Genomic DNA, 18,851 nt, shown 5'->3' with positions numbered 1-18,851 from the left:
GGTGGTCGTTAAGTGAACTGCAGCTCATGCAGTGAGCAATAGTGATACGACTCATCAACTCATAGTGATACGAGTAAGTCTCAGATGGCCAAATCAGTCACATCAGTCTCAGACTGAACATGATTCAAGGCCTAATTTACTCACAAGGAAGTTCTTGTTCGTTCTTTGCTATAAGTTCAAAGAAGTTGGAAATACCTTTGCAGTAATATACTGTTAATGACATCCTGACACCATCCACACTGCTGAGAGCGACATTTAGATGAGTAAATATGTGCTGCGTGTTTTCCTCTCATTATTTACAATTACAGTGTTGATTATGTTTGGTCTTGGCGGAATAGATCTGCTATGCTGCTGCTACTGCAATACATACACAGTCACGCTGCTGTGAGCAGTAAGACATGCTGTTGCTGTACAATATAGCATACATGAATTACCTGAAGCAGATCTATACAGGTGGAGCTGGGGAAGGTGGAGGGTTTCTGAAAGTGCGCTGCTACAGCAAATGCTGACCAAGTATTTGAAGGTTAAGCAACAAGCTAATTGGCTACTGATACAGCAGGAACCAATCAGCTGTGCTCTATAGAGAACCTATATCAGCCCGCGCCATCTAGTTTCATGACAGAACTTTGAATTTAAGAAAGCATCTGATCATAGCGATGTGGATATTTTTGCACAAGCTCTGCAATTCACCAACATAATGTCGACAGATGATGTAATTAAAATTACACTGTTACGAAAGTTTGATTAAAAAGTATATTTGAAACTATAGTTTGTATTAATCCCTTTTCTTTGCATTAAACACTGACACAGAACAGAACGGCTCTTTTGGAATTATCCTGAACATTTTATAAGCATTCATTTCATTTGTCATTGAACGGACATAAACGTCACATCCTTTTGATTTTCCCGGCAAAAACATGAAAGTCATTACATGAAAATTCGTATAACCCCTTTAAGTTCAATCTATAGAACTTAAATTGTTGCTACCATATTTTCTACGGTAAAATTCTGGCAACCACAACTGTAGGTTTTTTATGATTATTAATATTTTTAGGTAAATTTCACAGATCTTTACAGTGTGAACTGCTTTAAGCACAGTGGTGTAATGGAGAACCTATGGTAGGTAAACAAAAGCTTGTTGATGTAGAGTGCCACATGCTTGGCTGCTCGCTGCAAGAACTCAGTCTTCTGGGTTAACAAACTATTATTTAAAAAAAATGTTGTTGCAAATTGAAAGGATCCAAATTACAAATGACTGAATATATATGACAAGTGCAAGTGTGACACTACACAGTGGGTGCATGTACGACAAGTAACTACACCAACACTGGAACAAAGAAAATGGTATTTTATGAAAAGTATTCTATAAAACTTTTAGATAATTTTTTTATTGTTTTTTTCTGAAGATGAGAATAGATAAGCCAGACCTGTCTGTCACAGATCATATTCTCATAGACCTGATTTGGTCATAAGATGTTTTGTCTTTACATGGCACTGTTGTACTCACAGGAAATCCAATTTTAATTAGGCAAAACTCCATAAAACCATTTTTATCTTGATTTTGAAATTAAAGCAAAAGCTAACAAAAAGGTAAGAATAAGAATGTTACCCTCATTAATCCGGTCGTGTGCATGTTGTGCAACTGTTTCTGTGTATGGCAGTCTAGCACGGTTAATGATTCTACATGCGGCTTCATGTCATGTCTCTCCTCACTACTGCCCACTGTGATCTGTTCCCGTGACAACCAGGTAGAAAAACACACAGGTCCACTCCCTCACTCTAGCGATGGATCTAACGATAAAATAGAAGTTTACAGGAATCATTTTACAGGCCTGTCAAAGGAACTCAAACACATCCAAATAAAAGAAGAGATATAATCATCTAAAAACAATAGAACGAATGGATGGAAGAGGAAGAAAGTAAAGCAAGAATTGTAGACTTGTGTGCATTGTTTCCATTCATTAACCATGATAATAATGTTTTAAAGGATTTCTATGTATTTTCTCGAACAAAGCCAAAAGGCAAAAGCATGTGATTTTATCGTACATTTGAGTGCTTGTACTTACCGCATTGAAAGAAATTCAACCGAGTCTTATAAAGTATGTTAGTACTAACTTGTATTAAACAGTTATAGAATAATCTTTCTGTAGCAATAGTGCATATTCTGCTATATATAGCGCTGTCAAATCGTTTAATCGTGATTAATCGCATCTAACATTAAAAGTCTGTGTGTGTGTGTATGTATGTATATATATATATGAAGAGTTCAGATGCAAAAGCCTCTAAGTGCCATGTGAAATTTTCTTCTAGAATGATCATTTTTATCAAGCTCGTATATTTAAGTTCAATAATTTCACTTAAATGACAATTAATAGGTCATTTTCATTGCCATTGCCAGCAGAGTGTGTGTGTATTTATACACATCAATCGTTTAATCGCATCTGACATTAAAAGTCTGTGTGTGTGTATATATATATATATATATATATATATATTATACACACACACTCATATTTACAAAATCTTATATTAAACGTGAATATTCCCAATTATTATTCCTCGATTTGACAGCACATATACATACATACATATATACATATATATATATATTCAGACTACAGTAGTTGCAGTAGTAAAAAGAGAAAATTTTGTATATGATAATGACAAAAATGTAGCAAATAAGGTTTATTAAGTAATATAGATCATAACATAGAATATATCTTTTTCATGTGAATTCATTTTCTTTTTTAAATTTCGGTTTACATTCCTATTCATTCTGAGAATGATTTGTGGTTCGTAAAGAAATTATAAGAAAATAACACAAAGGCAGCTGAATTCTGTGTAAACAACATATTTTCATGTTACAATACAAATTACAATACAGTTTAAAATATCAAAACTGGTTATTTATTGTTTTAAGGCAATTACTTTGCAAACATTATAATTACAGCCAGTTTGTGTGAGAAGGCTGATAATTATGTAAAATTGTAAGGTAGATCAGAGGGAAATTCAAATATCCTCTATTTGCCACTGCCATGTTCAAGTACAAGGCAAGAGGATGATTAGCGCTGGTGTGAGTCTGTCTCTGTGTGTGGCTGGGAGAGGATTCACACACAGCAGGAACAATCCAGTGAGACGCAATCAAGATTTGCATTTTTACTGTTCGCATTAGAGTTTTACAGTGAAGGACAAAGACATTAGTTGCTAGGTGTCAAGCATTTACTGGTTAAAGACCCTTGTTGTAGGTCAGGATCTTGCACTCTGTTGCAGCAGAGATCTCTGGCTCTAGCTCTGACACGTGGATCTGAGAGACAGAAAGCAGGTGCAGTCAAAACACTCTTCAGGTCAGCGTTTACAGCTCCATTAATACTTTATTAAAATGCTAATTTATATCTCAATTATATTCATTTAATTCAGCTTCAGCAGGAACAGAAAAACAACACATATATCGAAAAGCGGCAGGATAAGGTTGTCAAATAAAATCGCCTCACATATGAATCTGCTGTTTTGATTACGGAGTGTTTTTATTTTTGTACTGACATTAAGATTCAGATCTTTTGGCTACAGTGAGACAACCATTCACAGCGATCGTTAAGTCATTAAGATGTTTAAAATGTTTCATCAAATGAGAATTAAAAGTGTGCCATGTCTTTCCAGCCTCGAGCATTTTTCACAGTCAAAACTGACACTTCTGCCATCATAAAAAGCTAAAATGAAGCAGCGAGCACTGGTAAATATCCAAACCAGGGCCAAAACTTGCAATATTTTGCTCAGAAACAGATGGCAATGAGTGTGTGAGTGTGTGAGGCAGAATCTGAAACAGACATCCTGTGGGGTGTGAAAAGGTGGGGGGGACAGGAGTGGAGTTTTTTGGGAGCGTTCGTCTGGAACCCTCGGAAAAGTGTAAAGAGGGAGCGAGAGAGTGAGAGGAGAGGAGGAGGGGAGGGGTGGGAGAGGAATAGAAGTAGTTGGCAGCACATATGTCTGCAGTTCAGTAACCATATGGATGAACAGCTTAATAAACACCATTTTAAACCATAACCGTCTTCATGGCAGACAAAGAGAGGGGACGGAGAGAAAGTGCGAGAGCGAGAGCGGATGGATGGAGGGAGGCGTGTGCGAGTGCTCACCTGACTGTTTTGGGGGAACAGGCTGATGGCAACAGGCAGCGCCAGGCCGAACGCAGAGAGACACACCATGCTATGAACAGGCAGCGCAAGACGAGGGTGCTTCTGCAGTGGAGGGAGCCTAATGCACAAACACCCACAAAAATGCACACGTTATTGGCAGAACGCACACCGAACTCTGAAAATCATGAGCATTCCCGCCATTATCGTTATTGAACTCGCTCGCTGACACTTTGGAACTGCTGTGCGTGATTGGTCTCTGACACCTCCCCCCCCCCTTACCTCCCTGGCCGCAGAGTGTGTGTGGGGGGTTGTGGGATAGCATGCTCTGCAGGAGTCCTCCAGAGTAGCCCTGTTTTAATGAAGCCAGCAACTGCTTAATGATGACTTCATCAACACATACGCATGATGAGCTTTAATTGGCCACCAGACACTCTCTCTGTGCGCGCATGCTTGTGTGTATGTTAGGGAGAGAAAAGCTGCGGTGAGAAGGATCAAAGTACGTTAAAGACCTTTCATCGTGTCCGTCAGCCGCTCTAAATAAATCACTCATCCGTCACACTTACGTGAAGAGGTCAAAGCCAAACTGAAGTGACAGAGCAAACAGTAGTGCTGACTTTACACAAAATATACACATAGGAATTCAATGTTTGCACGACAGCCAGTCTACTAAGATGAATTGATCGGGGTGATGTATCCTTTGCTGCTTATGATATCAGGGACGCACGATATTTATTTTCATGTAACGGAAAAAAAAAAGTTAAAATGTAAACTAATAGGCTACTAAAAACTAAATTCCATTTGAAATGCTGCAAGTGAACTTACAGTATAAAAACTGGATATTCATCTTGAGATTAGCTAAAGATTACATTTAACAGTTTTATTATCCACACTATTGTGTTGCTCTATTTGAGTTGGCATCTTTGATTATTATCTTCCTGTTTTTCACTGTAAAGATCCTTTGAAACAATCTGTATTGTATTAAGCGCTATAAAAACAAAGGTGACTTGACTTATTAAATTATTAGTGTTTTTGAAGATTATTTTTAAATGGGTATTAGATGGCAAAGGTAAAAAAAAAAAAAAATCTATGTAAAAATGGCATTCACAATTAAATCTATTTTTTTATACAAATATTTTTGGATAATCTTGACATGGTACAAATTAGTACATTATATATTGGTAGTCAATCCCTTTTAAAAAAAGCATCTGAAAGTAGAAAATTAAATCATTAATATACTTTTTTTTTTTTTTTTACTTTTTAAACCAACAAATAAGCATTGTAGTAATTAAATATTTGCTTGTTTATGGCTTAAGCTCACTTAAATTTCCTCCAGATCATTTGATGTGAACCTATTTTCCCTATGGTCCTCCTGGGAAGTTCGTAATTACAACGTTTAAGTCACTTTCGTCTGAGTAAGATGGCAGTGTTCCTTCTCTTAATTACCTACACAAAAATATAGCAAGGTTTCTTAACTCTACTTCTAGAAAATGAAGAACAAAGAATGCTCATCAGGTGTATTTTGCTTTTTATGTTTTTGATTAATTTATGAAAATGTACCGTAAACTAGAGATGTTGATTCCGCAATGTTTCTCACATACACCCAACTCGTAAACTTGGAGCTCAAAGAAAATCCTAAGTTTCTCACTCATAATTCCGACTTTGTTCTGGCATTCATGTGCGCTCAACTCGTAACCACGATATTTCCGACATGACTTGAACGCACCATTAGGCGGTACCTTCATGTAAAAAAGCCGCTGACTGTTCAGCAAAGCAGCTGCCTTCGGACAAAGCAAGAGAAATAGGTGAAAGGTTGAAACGCCCCACATATATCACACAGACTCCTCTCAGCACTCTAATTAATCAAGGATACCCCTGCCTCTCGGTCTCACCCTTAAAGCAGTGACCCTCCTGCATCACTGTTCTTGCTCCATTGAGAGCCAGTGAGGGTGAGCTGACAGTCAGCATAGCAGAGGACAACTCACCATTTACTGCCGCTCACACAGACACACCTACACACACACATAACCGTACACACCTGCGAATCAGAGCAGCAAGAATTTGAGGAGGTTGCAACATAGTCTGTCAGTCATAAAACCAAACAAATTCTGTGGAAGAGTCGATCCTATACATGCAATGAGGCCCAGAAGTCACAGAGCAAGTGAAAATGTGCATTTGCCTTTTATAATTTGATATAAAAGTAATCATATTATGAGCATAGCAATTTGAGTAGTTATAAAACTTTTTCCACCCCATACATTCTAAAACTTCTCTTTAAACGGAAGTTTAAATGGAAGAAAATCACAGATTTTTAATGTGGACTCCAATGTCACATAGCCTACAGGACAGATAGCCAGACACTATATATTTAGTTAACCTAAGAGCTAAAATCTCATTCCAAAGTGTCTATGATTTTCTTTCCTTAGGGAAACATAAAAGTGGATAAAATTACTGTTTAAATGTTTGCACTCAGTTTACATTTTTTTGCAAGGAGTCTCTTAAGCTCACCAAGGCTGTATTTATCATACTGAAAATCCAGTAAAAACAGTAATGCTGTGAAATATTATATCAATTTAAAATAACGTTTTTCTGTTTTAAATGTATTTTAAAATGTAATGTATTCCTCTGATGGCAAAGCTGAATTTTCAGCATCATTACTCCAATGTTCAGTTTCACATGATCCTTCATAAATCATTCTAATATGCTGATTTCCTGAAATAGAAATCTTTTGTAACATTATAATGTTTTAACAGTCAATTTTTATTAATTTAATGCATCCTTTCTGAATTAAAAATTTTGTAGAATGCTGACAGTAGTCGATGTGACCTGTGACTATTTTAACTATATTTTTATTGAATATCGAAGTTGCACAAAGTATATTTAAGAGCTGTGGTAAAGGGGAAGAAGCATATTGTATGTACCACTGCTAAGGAACTTTTATAAATCATATTTTGAGCTTGACATCCAAACATCTTTTGTTTTTTTGTGTGGCATTTTGCATTTAATTTTTAATGCAAGCTACTCCTATAAACACATACACAAATGTGTTCACATCAAACTGTGAAATAAAAATATACCAGGACATATGGTACATATGGGTGGGTGAATTCCCGAGGTGATGGAGCTGTAAAAATAACTCTAGTTAGTTGCAAGATTTTCTCTGACCTCTCCAGTATGGCCATTACTAAAGGCGGCAGCAGGAGAACAGGCATGGGCAGCACGACGCGCGTCAGGGATGTCTCCATCAAAGCCTGAACAAAAAGACATTAATCAGAGCAGAACTCAGCTCAGTCATTTGCTAACAACCTTTCCCTTAACACATGCAAAATGTCCATACTCACATGCCTGGCAGCCAGCTTTGAGGTGCCCACCACATTGCCTTTGTCGTCCAGTACACTGATGCCCTCTGATAGCTCGGTGTGGCGCATCAGCAAAACATTACACACGTTGGCACTTGCTAAATGAAGGTAGAATTGCAGTTAGAAAACAAAGGGACTTCCATTTGACGCCCAACTTTTCCTTATTTGGATCCAACACAGACAACTGATTATGATTGAAGAGAGAATCATGTGAACTTGACTCTCACTATTCCTGATCCGTTTTGAAACAAGAAAACACACACACACACAAATGTAAGAGGCAGTCAATGGATGAATGTCGCAGTGCATTTTAACTTAGGGGAGAATAATGGGGTAAGCTGTGCAATTTTATTTTTAAATTGTCCTCTAGGCCAGGAGAAATGAGACAAAACTAATATACCTAATTATCTTTCAGAATATATCCTTTCAATTAGAAGAAAGCTTCTATAAAGTGGGGCCATAGAAAAAAATAGTTAGGGGTAAGCTGTGTCACGTGAAGGGAAAGTTAAATCACCGGGGAAGACATTAACAATTTCCATTTGAAATAAAAATTATAAACATAAGCCCTTATTTAGCAGAAGACAACTTACCATTTACTGCCACACATCAGTCAACATGAACTAACAATGAAAAATATTTCCAAAGCATTTATTAATCTCAGATAATGTTAATCTCAACATTAAATCAAAAGTTGTTTCTGTTAACATTAGTTGATAAACCTGGACCAACACATTGGGGTAGATTGGGGGTGACTCATCTTACCCCACTGCTATATACTAAAAATACTATAGAACTAACAGAACAAATTAGAGTACTAATAATCTGTTAGAGAGTCACCGCCTGTGAATATTGAAATAAAAGCAATCAAAACTGGAAAACATTCTTGATCCGGAACGTCTGCGTTAAGAGGGGTTAACTGGATATAAAACAAATAGTTTCATATGGTCATGTCAAAGTGCGCACATGAATTACAAGCGTAAAAATGATTAGAATAATGATTTACTTTCTGGCATTATCATCTGTGGCATGTGGTGAGATTGGTGTGGGTGTGTGTGTGTGAACAGAGAAATAAAGAGAGCCTGAAGCATTTTTAATTTACAGACCTTGTGTTGTGAGTTATCAGTGTTCAGTGCTGCAGTGTTGTGGGGCTGAGTTAATTGGCTGAGTAAATAGCTATTCACCTCTGAGGGGTTCAGACCCAGGCCAATTAACCACACACACACACACACACACACACACACACACACACACACACACACACACAGAGAGAGAGAGTGAATCAAAAATGGATAACAGTGAAAAACATATGCATACTAAATTTTACAAAGGAAGTCCTGCTTTAGGTCACCATATGGATGCCAAAAATCATTATAAACTGTCTTTATATAGGCGCTGATTCCAAGTGTGTCATTAAGAAAAATTATGAATGAATGCTGTTTTACATAAAATGTATATAATTGTGAATGCAAAAAAACTAAGCAAAATAAAATTAGTTTCCACTGCATTTCATTAGCTGTGTCTGATTGCCTTTTATAACTAAACACTGAAAAACAACAACAACATGGCGGCCTGGAGACAGGGAGCCCAGTGCTAACACAGAGAGCACTTTAGGCCTAATTAACCAATTAGAGAGCGGCAGCCGAGAGCTAACAAGGTCCCGTTACTCCAGTCCAGAGAGGTGAGGGGGGAACCTGCTGATTTAATTAGAGGGGTGGGGTGGGGGACGAAAACAATTTAATTACAGCCAAGGATCCCCAAGGCATTGTGGGACAGTCTCCCTCAGCCCCTCTGGACCTGTTTGAGCCTCAGCACGCTAATGGAACACTGAGATAACATTTCAGTAGCGTCCCCCTCTGACAACAGGATCAGTCAAAACACAACATGAGAACAAACAACAATAAACAAACGCTCGAGGTTTAATGAAAGTCTGAGCCAATGCTCATTTAGAAATTGAGTGTCATTACAAATGCAAAGACGTGCGCTTTCAGACAGCAAAGGAGCCGATAGAAAACGGCATGCATTAATTAATATCGTACATTACTGAATCAATCATTTTATGTTTGACTAATCAGCAGTTTAGCAAGACCACATGACAGGAAGCTGTTGCTTGATTTCTGTCATAAACACATAAGGGCAGAGTAAGTGGTGCGGGAAATCAAGCTCACATTAAACGCTAACACGTACGTAAATACACTCTCGCACACATGCACATACCAACGGCAGGGAACGGGATGAACCTCTGGACCAGGATCCTTGTAGCCGGACTGAAATGCTCAGCTTTCTTAATAAGAATATTCAGCCCCACCTGTGCACATAATTTCATTTAATTTTAGTATTTTTATTTAAAAAATGTTTTTTAAACCTTTTTTTTTTTTTTTATAAATACTTTTAACATGATAAATGTTTACATTTGTCGTTTGGGGTCAGTACGATTTTTTTTTATTTAAAAAAAAAAGAAAAAAAAGTATTCAGCAGAGGCATAAAAAAGTGAGAGTAATAACTTTTATAGTGTTACAAAAGATTTCCATTTCAAATAAATGCTGTTCTTTTGACCTCTCTATTCATAAAAGAGTTATTACATATTATTACTAATTAATACTATTACAACATTGACAATAATAATAATAATAATAATAATAATAATAATAAATGTTTCTTGAGCAGCAAATCATCATATTAGTATGATTTCTGAAGGATCATGTGACACCGAAGACTGGATTAATGATTTGCATCACAGGAATTAATTACATTTTATCTATTTTAAAATTACTGTAATAATATTTGACAATGTTACTGTTCTACTGATTTTTAATCAAATAAATTCAGCCTGGATTAGCATAACAATTTTTCAAAAACATACATACATATACATATACACATATATATATATATATATATATATAAAAAATATATATAAAAAAAATAAAAAAATAAAAAAATAATAATAATAATATGTATTAAAAATCTTACCAACCCCAAACTTTTGAAATGTAGTGTGTATATAATTCTTATTAGAAAACATTATTTTATTTAAAAAGAATTTGAATTCGAATTTGAGTGCCCATGAACACAACAGCTTTCACATGTGTCGAGCATCAGCGTTACCCACTGTGCCACAGCTCCGAACTGAATTGTTTTTTCCATGTCTTCAAATTCAAACTCAAATGAAAAACAGAAACATGTGCCAAGTGAAACAATGAAAACTTACATTAATCTAATATGGCAAATACTACACGTGAAGTCAAAGATGTTATGGTGACAATGAATACACATTTGTTTTCATAGTGACCTTAAAAAACTCCCAGTGGGCTTTATGACAGGTCGTGACAGGCTATGCTAAGTTGTTTCTGGTCTCGCCTTGTGAGTCTCTGGTCATCTCTGAGAGCCCGTCTAACAAACATCTGAGAACACATCGCTTCCCTTCTCAGCAGGGGTGTTCAGAGGGATTGTAGTTTTAATTAGTGCCCCCCTCCCGCGTTTCTCACAGGCATGGGGCCATTTGTAGTTGTCGTCACCATGGTTCTGCTTGTCATGCCCCTGGGCATCAAACTGCCACCCAGCAGGGCAGCTAATTGGCTCTAGAGGACACATGGGCGTGACTAGAAGGATATGCAATTCAGCAAAGTGAAATACAGCATAGGGCTCTGTGTGCCTATATGTGATGCTATTAGACTCCATCAGTTTGCTTATTAAAATTAAAATCACATAGTACCAGAAAAGTCACGGATAACATTATTCTCTGTTAGCGTGAAATGGCAATTCAAAATTGAAGGATTAAAAGAGAATTCTTTCTACACATCAAATTACGTAATACAATTTTGTGTAGCAGACATGTGAACTCACTGCAATAGTAACTGCACTGCTGACTGCACCAAGATAACCCTGGAAAAATGTAGACATTGGTGTGGGCTGAAAAACAAAAAATATAAATTAATAAAAAAGTTAATTAATATGGAATTTTTGGTAACACTTTCCATGAAGCCTGCAAATACTATATATATATATATATAAATAATAATGCATTATAAGTGTACTCTTACGGCATTATAATGCATGAATAATGCCTTACAAAAAAAGAAAAACGAGTATCACTTTACTACAATAAGGTCTAATTTGTTAAAGTACATGCAAGTAAATAAAAGAAAAGTAATTTTCAGCCTTTATTACCTTTTGTTAATGTTAGTTAATAAAAATACAATTGTTGATCACAGTTCACAGTTCGTTAACTGATGTTAACATACAAATTTCGATTTGAAAATGTATTAGTAAATGTATAAATTAACATAAACTAAGATTAATAATTGCTAAAAGTTTTGTTCATCATTAGATCATGTTAACTAATGTAACTTAACATTAACAAATGAAACCTTATTGAAAAGTATTACAAAAAAACATACATGTTGTATTGTATCATGAATTGTAACAACAGCTATAATACCTTTTAATTGCATATGGGCTATAACTTGCAATGCCAAGATGTGAGACTTACAATACATTATGACTATAATCCATTATAATTTAAGTGGATATAACATGGTGTTCAATGTGTGTTTTATATTATCTTACTCCTAAAAGTTATAACCACGAGTATTATTATGTATTATAATAAGTTTTTACGCTTATTCATAAGATGATACAACATAGTATATTTTGCATTTTAGTACTTCCAGTTCCAAAGTTTTGAAGTCAATGGGTTTTTTGAATGGGCGTTTGGTTAAATATGTGAAATAAGGTCTGTGGTTAACAATCTCAAGACATTTTCATGTTTTATTCTATGACATAAAATACATCCATAATACCACCTTGTGATTTTTTTTAATGCTTATAATTTTTATACTGTGTTGCTAACAAGTGGTTAAATGGGGTTGCTGTGGACAAGTCGAACAGGTAAACTCATCCACTCGCTAGTCCGCTTTCACAGTCTCGGTATGTGTTTAATAATCACGCTCTTGCAAACTATTCTTCCTCAACTAGTCTTCAGAAGCTTAATGGTGGTGACGTTGAAGTCATGTGACAGTGGTACAGATCCTTTGTAGCCTAGTTTTAGCTTTTTACTTGTATTTAGGCCTCAAAAAGTTGTGTTCATATGTGAAGAATATTATGATGCGTAAGAATCATAAACTTATTTTCTGCAATAATCTAAAAAACAATGTAAAAATCCTGTATTGGTCTTGTCGAGGGAACCAGGGTGATGCTAACTTATGGGTTGGCCTACAAAAATATATTATCTCTGCAGCACTCGTTTAATTGCTGCTGAACTTTAGTTTGCATGTGAACATAAAATATGCCATGTCATCATATGTACTGGTCAAAATTACATTAGTTACACCATACCTTAGTTGCATTACGGTTGCAGTAGTTGACACAGGCGTTGTGACTCTGGTTCAGCCACTGTGAGAAACAGTGAGAATGAGTTCATAGTAAAGCGAGCTTGAGGTTAAAGTCAAGCATAAAGACCAGAAAAACACGTGTGTACCATACCTGCCAGAAGATGGTGGAAGCAAATGTCTGATTGGGTAAAAGAAGTCCCACAACCTATAAATGGAGGAGTGAGCGATTTGACATTGATTTAATGTTAACATTTGGTGACCAAGACAAGGAAATGTTTAATTTTTTTTTCCACATCGACCTACCACTGGAGTACCAAAGGGCACAAAACCTGAAAGAAAAAGGAAAAACATGTGCCAACAGAAAGAATAGGAAAAAAGTAATCCTTGATTCAATAATGAAATAACACTAAGAATGTAATTTTGACATTTGAATATGCTGGATCAGGACGCAGAAGTACATTTCAAGTCATGTTTGGTTTAATAATCAGCATTATAGTCTCTCATATGACATTATGACTTTATTACTGACCTTTAATAGATTAACAAAATCCTCATTACTCATAAAAGATAGCATTGTTCAGAGGTAGCCATCATAATTGTCAGGCAGGTCTCTCACTATCTGTTCTCCCTTTAAATAGTAGTGTTAACAGAAGTCTAAAATACTCCTATTTCTGAGTGGCCCAACAACACTTCCAGACAGCAGGAGGGAGAGGGTTTAATCAGAGCCCAGCTGAGTGTGACCTTTGCCAACAGATCGGTCCAGAGAGACCCCCTACCACCAAGCTCTAGTCTCCAGAGCTGGTAACAAGCAGAAAACTGCCTACCACCCATGACACAGACACACACACACACGGAAAACACACTCACACCCTTACCTGACATGCGAAAGGGCATGGGGATCTTCTCTCCTGTGTCTGGATGGATGATGGCCTGAGGACATAATGAATCCACAGACAGCAGACAGGATGAAGAGGAGAAAACGAGAGAATATAAGAGGTGAGAGCGGACTGATGGGAGAATTACCATGCTAAGGTTCTCCGCAATTCTCCACTCATTACACCACTATTCAGAACCACAGCTTGCGAGTGTGTGTCACACCGCACATGAAGATGTTGAGTGATTTGAGCAGGTTCTTTCATCATAAGAACCTGTAAAAAGGCTTTCAACGCTGTTCACACTCACCTGTTTAATCTTCTGTGCTTCCCAAAGCTATGCGAAAAACAGAGAGAAACATGCATTCCACATACATGAAACATTCTTTACAACTGAATTGTCAAATTCTGATCATTTGATTGGTTGATTGGCTATTCTGCTTACATTCTCATTAGCTAGACACACTCTTTAATTGGCATATATGGCTCCATGAATAGCCTTTTACATCCATGGAAACTTTTCATTCTTCATAGTGATTATTCGATTATTAAAATGTTCTTCACATAAGAAAAACATGGTTCTTTTAAGATCTGATTGCTGAAAGGATCTTTGGGAAATCTAAAATAGTTCTACTGTGGGCTCACTGTGAAAAACACCATTATTTTTTAGGAGGGTACCAAAAATGTACTTTTAATGGGCCCCAAACTTACCTGTACATTAGTCACACCCGGAGGCAGATTTCCATTTTTGAACTGATCCAGAAGTTTCATACATTCATTTAAATGTTTCTAAAATAAAAAAGAGAAAACAGCATTCACAGATAAACTATCAAATCAATTGAGGCTTACATTTCAGGAGACTCTCGCTTACCTCTGCTACAAAGAGCGTTCGAGGGTCGATCACATTCAAGAAGTGTCTTAATCTGCCAGAAAATGAACCCTGAAGTAACAAAGAAACATTAAGAAATAAACCAATAAAATGCACTCCATTAACACGCTGGGAGTTTAAAAAAACTCCCATGGCAATTCAGAACTACATTTTGGTGAACTGGTGCCTAATTCATATACATTTTTCATACAATCTGCTTTCGCTCCCCTAAAGATTAGGTTTAGGGGTGGACCTTCATGCTTGCTTTTCCCTAAAATCGTGGGTTTTCATACGAATCACATGGAACGGATTTATACGAAATTGTCACCTTGTAAAATAGTTCAGTTTTCTCATGTAAATCAGTTGGAAGTTAAAGGCTTATAGATTTAAAATCTTATAGATCTTAAAATTTAAGAACTTAAAAGTTGAGAGAATGCAATAAAAGAAGTAAAATCATCATAAAACCCCACTTGTCCAAAGAATATTAATTCCACCTAATTAGATGATAATATGATCTAATATATTTTATAAGTTAAACATCTGCAGTGCAGTGTGCAGTGCATACCTGGTTTGTAAAAATGCAATAGAGATAAATGCATCACAGGAAACATAGTAAAAGTAAGACAATTTTGTATTTTATATGTCTTCCTTTTTACTGAGTATAGTGTAGTGGAGCTATTTAACTGTTTAAAATGGCATTGTGTGATAATCTAAGCCATTTGGCCTCATATTTTAAAACGTCAATGACAAATAATCAGATATTTGTCTCAGCTTATTTGCACTAACCCTATAACCACCATATCTTATAAACTAAACTATCTTGTATCATTTGTTGGTTAATTTTAAGCGTGTGATTGTTTAGATTGATTTGTTTATTTATTTATTGTGTAAAAAAAAAAAATCCCCCCCTAAAGAATCCAATGAATTCAATGTAATGAAAGTTACAGGCAACTCATCTTGAGGGGCAGGTTTGTGTGGAACAAGAACAGTTCTCCCGAGAATAATGAGCATGATTATTAATAATCATATGTTCACAAATTCTTATAATTATTCAACAAATTATTTCTGAGGTCCCAGAAACTTTCTCCAGACGCGGGAGTCAGCTGCTGATGCAGACTCTGACACCAGGGCCGAACCAGTTGTTTTCGCACGCCAGGTGTGTCCGCCTCATTATGCGTGCGCACCAACTGCTGCTGGCTGATCTGTGGACCTAAAAAAAAAACTTCTTCCAATGCAATTAAAATGTTCAAATGTGTGTGAGAGAGAAAGATTTCAAAGCAGCACGCAACATATTCTCTGTTTATCACATCTAACAGGCGGCCCTTTACACAGATGAAGGACGATACCGCTAGAGCAATAACAGCAGATGTGAATCATCTGTATTAAAATAAATCAATGAATAAATAAATTACCTCTCAATTCCTCTTCCTCTGAGGTTAAAGTTATTGAATCACTAATGCATATAAAATGGCTTAAATTGTTTTTTTTTGTCGCAGTGAATGTTCGAGTTTCCACATGTTTTAATAGAGTAGTGTTGCTAATGAACTTGCCTTGGCAAAAAAACAGTTTAAACAGCTTTATCTCTTCATATTTGATGCTGAAGCTTGAAAATAATTAATTGAGGCCGGGGTTTGAATTATAAGGGTCTTGGGCCTGACCTCTACTAAACTGTCAAGAAAAAAAAAAAAAAAGTTTGCAAAGGGTCTCTAAATATGTAGTTTTTACATACTAGTAATATATAAGTAATTTATCTATATTTACAGAAAAAGTAACTCTGAAAAAAGTAATCTGATTACGTAACTCATGTTACTTATAATGTGTTACCCCAACACTGCGTGTTATACATATAGTAACGCAAGTTATAATCAGATTACTTTTTTCAAATGTGAGCATGCATTTACTCACCTCACTTGCACAAAAACAGATTCAGTATTCCTCAAAATTAATAAAAACTGTAAAATGCAAACTCAGAATATTACACAAGCCTGCAATAATTAAATGTTAAATAACATAATTTGCGTACTCTATGTATTTAAATTCACTTTATTAACCAATATCTTTGCCTCTGACCTTCGATGATCCAATTCAACCATACTAAAATGACTTTAGATAAACATCACATTTGTGTTTCTTTTTTTCTTTTCATTGCTTAAATAAGAGTGTTGAACTTTCTTCTCCTGCGTCCTATTCTTTTGCAATTCAGAACGACAGAACTGCTGAAAGGTTTGTTTGAGCTGCGCCCTTTTATACTGTTATTAAAAACAAACAAGCAAGCCCAGCGAAAAATTCATGCAAAAGTAACATTACTTTTCATAAAAAGTAACTAAGCAACAGCTAGTTACTTTTGTAAGTAACTCAATATTGTAACGCATTACTTTTTAAAACTTTCCCCAACACTGTGTGTGTGTGTGTGTGTGTGTGTGTGTGTGTGTGTGTGTGTGTGTGTGTGTGTGTGTGTGTGTGTGTGTGTGTGTGTGTGTGTGTGTGTGTGTGTGTGTGCACATACTATATACTTTTGTGGCTATGTTTTGTTGAAGATAGGCCTATATATATATAACGTAGCCAGTAGTCACACCAGTTAGATTACAAGTTAATCAGGGCATACTAGACAGACCTTACGAACAGGGGCCAGTTGCATAAACATAACCACTAAGTTATACTGTGTTTTAAAGTTATAATTAAATCAAAATAGACAATTCCTATTTTCAAGAAATATTGCAGTATTTATTATAAAATATTTAACTATAGACTTCATTATATTTTTTTGCAAAACTCATTTATCCTCGTAATCTTTAATCAAAAATAACTTCCCATCCCTCTTGCAGCGACATCTCTTCTCCTCTCTGATGACGTTTTTACTGGCGCGAGGGCGGGACAACCTGTCACTCACATGACATCACAGCAATATCAAACAACAAAGATCCGATCGATTCCCAATGACAAAACCAAGTCCTGCACTACATTTTTTCTAGTTCGAAAAACCGTTTCACTCGGATATAGCCTGCTACGTCACAATACAATCTTAAAAATAAAGGTTATTTATTGGCATCAATGGTTAAATGGAACCTTTTTATTCCACAAAAGATTCTGGAAAAAGGCTATTTTGATTATTATAATGCTTTTCACACTAAGAAAAAAAGTGTACCTTTAAGAACTGTTCACAGAAAGTTTTTTTGGGGAAACAAAAATGATTCTTCAATGGCATCGCTGCGAAAACCCGCTTTTGGAAGCATTATTTAGCCAGAGTAGGGAAGAAAAGACTAACGTTACCGCAGTTAACCGCGGTGTAATCAGTCTTACTTAACACATTTAAAGTAGATTAAAATATTTTTACGTAACTGACCTTTAAAAGTTATGAACAGTTTTGAAGAAAAAATGATGACTAACTTAAGCAGTTCATAAGACTAGTCTAAGCAATTCATGCAGCCGGCCACTTAAATCTGGTACGCCTTATGAAGTAACCATAGCAACAGTATGCAATTGGTACAAGACGTACATGTATTTATCACAAGAAGTAAAAAAAAACATATATTGTAGCTATATGGCATTTTGGGCTGACCCATTGTTTGAGGTTATACTATTGTATTTGACTTATTCTAGGCAACAACATAAATATTTATCACATTTTGCAAAGTAGTAATGTTACCAATAGAGGTCACTGTTAATGCGACTGAACCAGAGTGTGAGGGAGGCAGGCGGAACAGGCAAACACTGCAGAGCACTGCTTGGTCTTGTTTTGATATGGTTTTAGCGAGTAAAGTGAACGGCAGCAAAATGAGATTCCTCTAAAACAATTCACTTGAAACATTCTGTCTCCAAACCCGTCTGCAGTGAGCCTGAAGTAATCCACCAGATACAAAAACACAAAGGTCTCACATTCGTATGGACTGGGTCCGGTTGTTATTTACCTGATCAAACCGAGACTCGCCGAGTCTAAACGGAGGGCACACAGTCGATTCAGGCATGGCAGGTTTTGCATTCAATAAAGCTGTTTTACTGAGCTCTGAAACTAGAGTAACGTTAGACTTCCCTCAGAGTGGGCGAGTCATCCGTATTGATGCATTTTGGGTAATGTCGTTTTCTAACAGGTCAAAGGATAAATCACCCCGGGGGTGTGATGAATATGGAAGCTTGTTTCCGCCACTGAATAAAAAATTAAAAGGGTAATTGTGACTTCTTCTTTTTTTTAAATCTACATTTAATTTCAATTTACATTTCTGCAATTACGAGTTATAAAGGCAGAATGCGTGATACGCAATTCTGAGGGGAAAAAAGTCAGAATTCCGAGATGTAAA

At 36.1% G+C, this 18,851-nt stretch overlaps 1 protein-coding gene across 1 annotated transcript; it reads right to left on the bottom strand.

The window, feature by feature from the left end:
* Window positions 1-2,653: 2,653 nt before the first annotated feature.
* On the bottom strand, window positions 2,654-18,629 carry sfxn5a (sideroflexin 5a). The gene is made up of 14 exons (XM_084391013.1): window positions 18,465-18,629; window positions 14,560-14,628; window positions 14,400-14,477; window positions 13,999-14,025; window positions 13,692-13,746; window positions 13,120-13,145; window positions 12,968-13,021; window positions 12,821-12,877; window positions 11,330-11,395; window positions 9,701-9,791; window positions 7,469-7,584; window positions 7,293-7,378; window positions 4,131-4,248; window positions 2,654-3,304 (listed from the first exon to the last, which is right to left on the bottom strand). Exons 1-14 carry the CDS (start codon window positions 18,519-18,521, stop codon window positions 3,227-3,229), a joined length of 978 nt encoding a protein of 325 aa, XP_084247139.1. The 5' UTR covers window positions 18,522-18,629; the 3' UTR covers window positions 2,654-3,226.
* Between the last annotated feature and the right edge of the window lie 222 nt (window positions 18,630-18,851).

The sequence above is a fragment of the Rutilus rutilus genome, assembly GCF_951802725.1.
Source record: "Rutilus rutilus genome assembly, chromosome: 20".
Classification (NCBI taxonomy): domain Eukaryota; kingdom Metazoa; phylum Chordata; class Actinopteri; order Cypriniformes; family Leuciscidae; genus Rutilus; species Rutilus rutilus.
The sequence above is the reverse complement of the archived record's forward strand: the minus strand, read 5'-3'. Positions and strand labels throughout refer to the sequence as shown.